Source organism: Myotis brandtii, unplaced genomic scaffold, assembly GCF_000412655.1.
Source record: "Myotis brandtii unplaced genomic scaffold, ASM41265v1 scaffold138, whole genome shotgun sequence".
NCBI lineage: Eukaryota > Metazoa > Chordata > Mammalia > Chiroptera > Vespertilionidae > Myotis > Myotis brandtii.
The window spans coordinates 1,639,117-1,646,845 of record NW_005354915.1 but is presented as its reverse complement, the minus strand read 5'-3'; the positions used below and the strand labels follow the sequence as shown (position 1 = coordinate 1,646,845).

Below are 7,729 nucleotides of genomic sequence, written 5' to 3'. Positions count from 1 at the left end.
GCTCCTGTGGCCTTGCCAGCCCCCGTGGCCTCGCCAGCCCGATGCCGAGCTGAGGAGCTCCACCACGCGGCAGCAGCAAGTGCAAGCGTGTGAGGTGGGGACACGTCACATATTTCCCTCCCAACAAGACAGAAAAAAAACAATGGAGGAAAACATGTATACTTTCAATCTCTTGCTACCTCTTCAACTTCTCCTAAATCTTGAATCTCAAAGGCCAATGAGACGACTCACACGTCCAAGACAGAGGAGGGGCAGTGACTGAGAACTCGCGGCACCTACCTGTCCCCCGCCTGCACGCCCATGGGCACGCAGTAGTTGAGCTCCAGCCGGGCGATGTTGCCCAGCCGCAGCACGATGCCCGCGCCGTAGGACCAGCGGATGCACTCGGCCAGCTTGCGAAGGTGGGCGTTGGGGCCCTCCCCTGAAAGGAGAAGGAGGGGTGACCACGGTGTGGCCCTGCCCTTCACACCATCCCGGGCCAGCCTCGCTCGCTCGCTCGCTCTGTGCCCTCCGGCCACGTTCAAAGCCAGGCCTGGATAGTCAGGAGACGCGGATAGGACCCGGATGGAGAGGGCGTGGGACCACACTTCTCCCTGTCCCAGAGCCAGGCTTCTCCATCCTCTGGGCCCGGCACATTCTGTCCCTTTGCCAGAATGGCACGCCCCCGCCCCTGAGCACCTGGGCACGCCCCCTCCAGACACCAGGCTGAGGGCCTGTGCTGCATGCAGCGCTGGACACCTCTGACGTCCCCCCGGCTGGATATGCCCCCGGGGTCTCCCCTCGCCCTGAGCTCCATAAGAACGGGACCCAGTCATGGCCTCACCGACCGGCAGGGGGAAGGGGCGCCAGGCATGTCTGCTGGGCAAATGCATCGATGTGTCTTTGCAAGACAGCATTTGAGGGGGGTATTCCATGTGCGACCCACTCACTCAACCAGAGACGTTACTCTGCACACAGTGTCAGGTGTCGTATGAGTTTTTTAAGGAAGGCACAGCCCTAAAATTTAAAGACTGTGTGATCTAGACAGACACCTAGCTGGCACTGTGCTTGCGAACATCAGTGCCTGAGCCCAGCTTACCGTAGTTGAGGTTGCAGAGGTTGCCTGCGTTGAGGAAGAAGTGTGTTCTGAAGAGCTCGCCGAAGCCGCCCTGGCCGGGCCGGAAAGGTAAGGGGGTGTACAAGTGCAGGCCGCCGGCCCAGTACGCCTCTCCGCCCAGGTAGTCTCCTGCAAGGCAGGGTGCAGAGACAAGGTCACACAGTGTAAGAGGCCCGGGCCACAGTTCCCGTGAGCAGGGGTGTGCTGCGTGCATGCGCACAGCCTCCGGCCTGGCTGCTCCCGACGCCAAGGCTGCCGGCCTCTCTGTGGATAAGCTTTGTCCCGCTGACTTCGCACTCTGCCTTAGCAAGAAAAATGCCAACGCTGCTTAGAAAGCAGCGAAGTCAGACACACAGCATCCCTGTGAAGTGCCCGAAATAAAACAGGCTCACCGGGGCCGCAAGCACCTCCAGCATTAAACAAAGTGAGGCCTCCTGGGACTCACCGTCCCCTAAGCGCCCATTGCCACCACCTGCGTCTGGCACGTGACAGGCGGCATTTTGCAAAAACTCCACATGGAGACAAATGAACGTGTCTCTGCACCCTCCGGACCCGCTGCCCGCGCTGCGAATCCACAGGCACAGCCTCTGCCACTCACGGTGGAGGCAGCACCCAGCGCCACACGAGAGAAGGGCTCCTTGGTGAGGGCTCATGACTCCGGGTGCCTGCCCCTCGGGTTCTGACAACCGCTACCTGCTCCATTTCAACTACAAACAGCCATCGCATGAAAGTGACAAGAAAACACCACCCTGAAATGTTTACATGTTGTTGCAAAAAACCTTTGTAAATGGTCTTAGGACCTTTGATACGAAACGATAAACCTTGAACAAGGAGAGACGGCTGCCTCCGAGATTGGCCCGGAATGAGCTGCTGGACGACGTGGAGACTCGGCTCCTGCGTCCCCTCCTCACTGAGGCTCTAGGGAACAGGCAGGACAAAGAGCATGAGGCCCCGTGCTCGCTCCATTTCCCAGCCACGGCCTCTCTCCATCTGATCATAACGTGAGAGGCGGGTGGGAACCTGATAGCACAGGGGTGGGAAGGAGAAACTTTCACTTCTGCTCAGAGATAACCACTACGCCCTGCCTTTCACCCAGTGGGCGGTAAGCAACCATAAATAAGAAAGTAAAATGTGAGCCATTCCCAATCACATAGGGAGCTTTCCGTGCCGCCTGCTTCCTTAGCTCCTGTGCTGCAATGAGCTTTCCTCTGACCCCTCCTGCTCCGTGACCAGGTGAGGCTGGTCTGAGGAGTCACCTGCGGCACCGCACACGCTCATCTATTCCTCACCCACGGCCTGTTGGTGTCTAATTTCTTGGTAGTGCACAGGAACCTGTGATGTGTTTCCTTGCACACACATGTACATGTAGACAAATACATACATCCTGAGCGTACAGCCCTAGTTTCCACACACGGACACACCACGAAAGGAGCACCTGGAAGGAGCAACAGGCGTGGGCAGCCCCTCGCGGGCCCTGTTCTCAGTCCCACCCGCCAGGCCTGCTGAAGTGAGAGCTGCCCTGGCCTCACTGCACAGGTCGGGTAGCCTGACGCCCCCTCACATAAGGGCCACCATGCACGACCTCTGGGCCAGGCTCCTCGTGGTGCCGCTCCTAAGGCTCGTGCTGCCCTGAGGCAGCCAGAGACTGAGACGCTCGCCCTCACGGCTGAGAAACAGTCCACGTGTGGCCATTCCACTCTTCACCGTCTCGTTCTATCGACGGCACCTGGGTTTCCAGTTTTCAGTTGGGGGGGGGGGGCACGTTATTAAAAGTCCCTGCACATATAGACTTTAGGCTCTTGATACATACTGTCAAACTGCTTTCATGAAAAGTGAGGACAATTTACTTCTTGACCACAGAATTTACCAATGGGCTGCCTGACAGCTAACTGAGTGGAATCTCACTGTGTATAACTTTCAGGCCAGTGTACGACTCCTACACTTTCATAGACGCACTCACAGTGCTCACTTATAATGAAAAATAAAATAAAACTACCCGTAAACTGTTACTTTTCTAAGAAAATGACACGCTGAGAAAGCACTCCAAAAATAAGTGAAAAGGGATCATCTGCATTTTGTACAAAAGTCTGTGCATGGGCCCTCATTATTTATAAAATATAAAATCGAAGCAACAAAGATATTAAAAAACAGAAAAATCGGGTCAGAATATTTTAAAATGGAATAAATGCGCCCACTGAGTGATGTTTTCGAAGTTTATCATGACGTGTGGAGAGACCTGACACAATGTCAAGTGCCAGAGGCTCAGGCACCAAAACTCTCTCACGTCTCAGAGCAACATGCAGGCAACACGCCTCCACACACAGTCCTGCCACCCAGAGCTCCACTTCCACGTTAGACGATGAAGTAAGTTACAGAGGAGCACGAAGACTGGCCCGTACTCACTGCGTCACTGCTTCACAATCACAGGAAAAAGAACCGTTTCCATGTCTAACACTTGGCCTGTTTAGAAGATGTTGGTGTGGCCAGCAGATGAAGTGTGCAGCCATGACAATGACACTGTAACAACTATGGAGGCGCCAGGCGGGCACTGGAAAGCATGTGACTGTCTCGCCACCACGCTGTGCACCCGAGCCAAACACAAATGCTACTAAAGTGTAAGTTCTTATCTCTGTCCACTGCGGTGGGAGTGCAACGTGGTGCGGCCCCTGCGAAGACAGTCGCCCGACTCTTCCCTGTGACTCAGCAATTGTGCTCCTTGGCATTGACCCAAACGAACTGAAACCTATGTCCAAACAGAAACCTGCACGTGAAAATTTCATCAGCTTTGCTCCTAACTGCCCAAAACCGGATGCCCTGACGCCAGCCAAGATGTCCTCCAATAGGGGAGTGGATAGCAAACTGGTGTACTGGAACGTTATTTGTAAAATTATTTATGGAACCTTATTTGGTGATAGAAACATCTGAGCAATCAAGCTATAAACAGACTCAGAGGAACAGTAAATGCCACTTAGTCAGAGGCAGCCTTCAAAGGCTTCACACTGTACGATTCCAACTACGTGACTTTCTGGAAAAGGCAAAACGACGGAGACAGTCACAAGTTCAGCGGTTGCCAGGGCTGGGCAGGTGGAGGGCTGAGCAGGGAGCACGGTGGGCGTGTGGGCGGTGAGGCTGCTCTAGGGACCTGTGCACCTGTCGAAGGCATGGCGTGAACCTAACGTGCGCCACGGGACGTAGCGGGTGCTAACGCGCCGCACCGGCTCAGCAATGACGACAACAGTGCAGCACAGCAGTGCACGTTAGCAACAGAGGCGCACGGCAGGCCACAGGAACGCTGTGCTTTCTGCTCAGTTTTTCTTTAAACCTGAAACTGCTCTCAACAATAACGTCCATTGATTTTAAAAACTACAGTATGTCACCTGGCCGGTGTAGCTCAGTGGTTGAGCGTCGACCTATGAACCAGGAGGTCACGGTTCGATTCCCCGTCAGGACACATGCCTGGGTTTCAGGCTGGATTCCCCAGTAGGGGGTGTGCAGGAGGCAGCCAATCAATGATTCTCTCTCATCACTGATGTTTCTATCTCTCTCTCCATCTCCCTTCCTCTCTGATATCAATAAAAATATATATTTTTAAAAATTATAGTATGTCTGCCCTAGCCAGTTCGGCTCAGTGGATAGAGCGTCGACCTGCGGACTGAAGGGTCCTGGGTTCGATTCCGGTCAAGGGCACATGCCCAGGCTGTGGGCTCGATCCCCAGTAGGGGGCATGCAAGAGGCAGCCGATCAATGATTCTCTCTCATCATGATGTTTCTATCTCTCTCTCCCTCTCCCTTCCTTTCTCTAAAATCAATAAAAACATATTTAAAAAAAAATAATATGTCAACAAGATGAAATAGAGAGTCATTTAAAGTGATAAAGTAAATATTCTTATAAAAATCTTCATTATTGTTATTGGTGGGAGAAACAGGGTTACACAACAGTATGTACACAAAATAACACATCTACACAGCAAACACTCACACACGTCATCACCAGGAAGTGGGATGACAGGTCACTCACTGCGCTGTATTTTTGCTTGGATATATTTCCTACAATTCCCTTAACAAGTATCTTCCCAGGCCTGCCGGGTGGTAGGCGCTGTGTTGGTGGTGACACCTACTATTGTGGTGGTTTAAACAAACACATCCTTTCAAAGCTGAGGGTGGGGCTTGGGGAAGACAGACCTTCACTCTGCGGCCCGACGCTGTGCATGCTGAAGCCGCGCACGCTCGTGGGTCCCCCGAGGTAAAACCTGGAAGGGAACGCAGCCATCAGGGGAAGCCGGCGGAACGTCGCACAGGACCGTGCAGGAGGCGCACAGTGAGCTGGCGCGGGCGCGGGGAGAACACTTCAGCCCCGGGCGGGTGCGCAGCGACGGTGGATTTCATAACCATCTAATCCCATTCCTTTCATACTTCCACGTCTTCTTCCCCATGGCCGTGCTGGCATGTAATAGCCCCCTGCTGGCAGTTCTAGAACTTTTGCTATCCTCAACAAGGCTACAATGGGCACCCTTGCACATGAATCTTCCAACACTTCTAAATGTATTTCTGTGAATTATATTCTGTGCCATGTGGAGGTGAAATGTTAGGTCCCAGAGTTTAGAAATTAAAAGCTTTTATGCTTCCAAACAGCCAGCCAAAAGGCTAGGTTAAGCTCATGCAAGGCTGAAGGAGCTTCTGGCCCTGGAGAACAGGCGGAGCCTTTCCCAGCAGCCAGGACAACGGCACCCGCTGCTGGCCAGAGCGCAGCCGCTAGCACCAGCTTCTGAAAGGCCGGCTCTGCCTCAGCAGCAGGAAAACGTTCCTAGGCCGTGGAGACGTATTTCCACATTTAGGAATCTCTTCTCAGAAAACAAAGTGAACAAAAGTCATTTACAAAATCACATTCTTCACAGTGTCGTTCATGTGCAAGTAAAGAAGCATTACAATGCTGCTTATGAAAAACTTCTCATGACTTGGGGAATGGTATATATGCTATAATTTCTTTAAAACTTTTTTAGTGCTGGCCGGTTTGGTTAGTGGTTAGAGCGTCGGCCCACATACCAAAGGGCTGCAGGTTCGATCCCGGGTTGGGATGTTAACTGGAGGCAGCCACTGATATGTCTCTCTCACGCTGACATTTCTCTCTCTTCCCCTCTCCCCCTCCCCACCTTCCACTCTCTAAAGAAAATCAATGGGAAAAAAATCCTCGTGTGAGAATTTTAAAAAAACATACAAACTTTTATGAAAACAGGGAGAACACAAATCTATACACAACATATAATATATGTCAACAACCAACAAATGAGTATATACATTAACATGTATAAACTCACATCCACAAAAAACAGAAAAAAAGGAAGGCGTCCCAAATGTAAACTCCACTGAGCAGGACTGTATCTTTACCTCCTTAAATGTCTCTCTATTTTTATATTTCAGCCACGTGTATCAACTATTTCCTTTCCTACTCAAGAGAAAATACAAGTTCTTTAATATCACAAAGTTAACTCCCTCCCCCAAAAAGGCAAAATGTTAAATAGGAGGTATGCTGGGTATTTTGAAACTCACTGAAACATAAAAACTAAAGTAAAACTGGAAATATTCGCTCTCCTAAACGTCTCTGAAACGCCTTACAGAAACCAGCCCAGAAGAGCGGCAGGAAAACACGTGCCATGCCCAGGATCCCTCCCCCGCTCACCTGTCGGCGATACTCGATGGTTTGTCTCCAATGGGGACCAGCATCCCGCCCCAGAGAGAGGCTGAGACGACCTAGTGAGACATAAGCAAACCACTGTTTCCCTGCCGCTCCCCTTTTCAAGAGAACAGTTACACTTGCCCGCGATCCTTCAGCCCTGGGACGGGGGAAGATCGAGCCCGAGGGCCGAGCACGAGGGATAAGAAGGCGCGACAACATCTGCCCAGAGACTCACTGAGTCAAACGCAAGCTGCTTATTCAACTGAAGCTCAAAATCTTCTTTTATGAAGTTCACGTCCCCTCCGGTGTAGCCGGCCAGCTCCTGGGGGCGAAGCCACAGGTCAAAGAGGAGCAGGCGTGCTGCACAGGCCGCTAAACCACCCCCCGCAGCGCCCCGTACTGTGCGGCTCTGCATCGTTAGAGACAGACCACTGTCTCCCAGAAGCCGTGCCACGCGGTGCAGGGCCTGACAGACAGACATCAAACACCCTGAGCAGCTGGAGCTGCCGATCCCATGTGAGAGGAAAGCACGGGTGTGTGACTGTCTCATCACAGAGCCTGCAATGGGTGATACCGCTGCTTGGCCAAATCGGTGTTTGAAAAAACATCAGCCGGGCACTGGCCGATTTAGCCCAGTGGTTAGAGGGTCAGCCTGCACACCAACGGGTCTTGGGTTTGATTCCCGGTCAAGAGCACGTACCTCGGTTACAGGTTCGATCCCCAGCCCTGCCTGGGGCACGTGCAGGAGGCAATTAATCGATGTGTTCCTCTCACATCGATGTTTCTCTCTCTCCTCTCCTCCCTCCACCCTTCCACTTTCTTTAAAAATCAATGGAAAAAATACCCTCGGGTGAGGATTAAAAGCAAACACCATCAGGGTCTTGCACATTTCCCACAGAAGCCGACTGCCAGCTGCTCCGACCCTGCGATCAGGACAGAGCCGCAGCGCCGCAGCGCCG

The 7,729-nt window shown here is 52.5% G+C and overlaps 1 protein-coding gene across 1 annotated transcript in view; it reads right to left on the bottom strand.

Annotated features, from left to right (window-relative positions):
* The window catches only part of SAMM50 (SAMM50 sorting and assembly machinery component), a 19,790-nt gene that overhangs the window by 1,731 nt on the left and 10,330 nt on the right, over positions 1-7,729 (bottom strand). The window contains exons 10-14 of the mRNA XM_014535131.1: positions 7,006-7,092; positions 6,774-6,844; positions 5,279-5,346; positions 1,079-1,225; positions 280-421 (exon numbers count right to left, since the gene is read on the bottom strand). Coding sequence (XP_014390617.1) covers positions 280-421; positions 1,079-1,225; positions 5,279-5,346; positions 6,774-6,844; positions 7,006-7,092 — 515 coding nt within the window. The remainder of the gene's footprint in view (positions 1-279; positions 422-1,078; positions 1,226-5,278; positions 5,347-6,773; positions 6,845-7,005; positions 7,093-7,729) is intronic.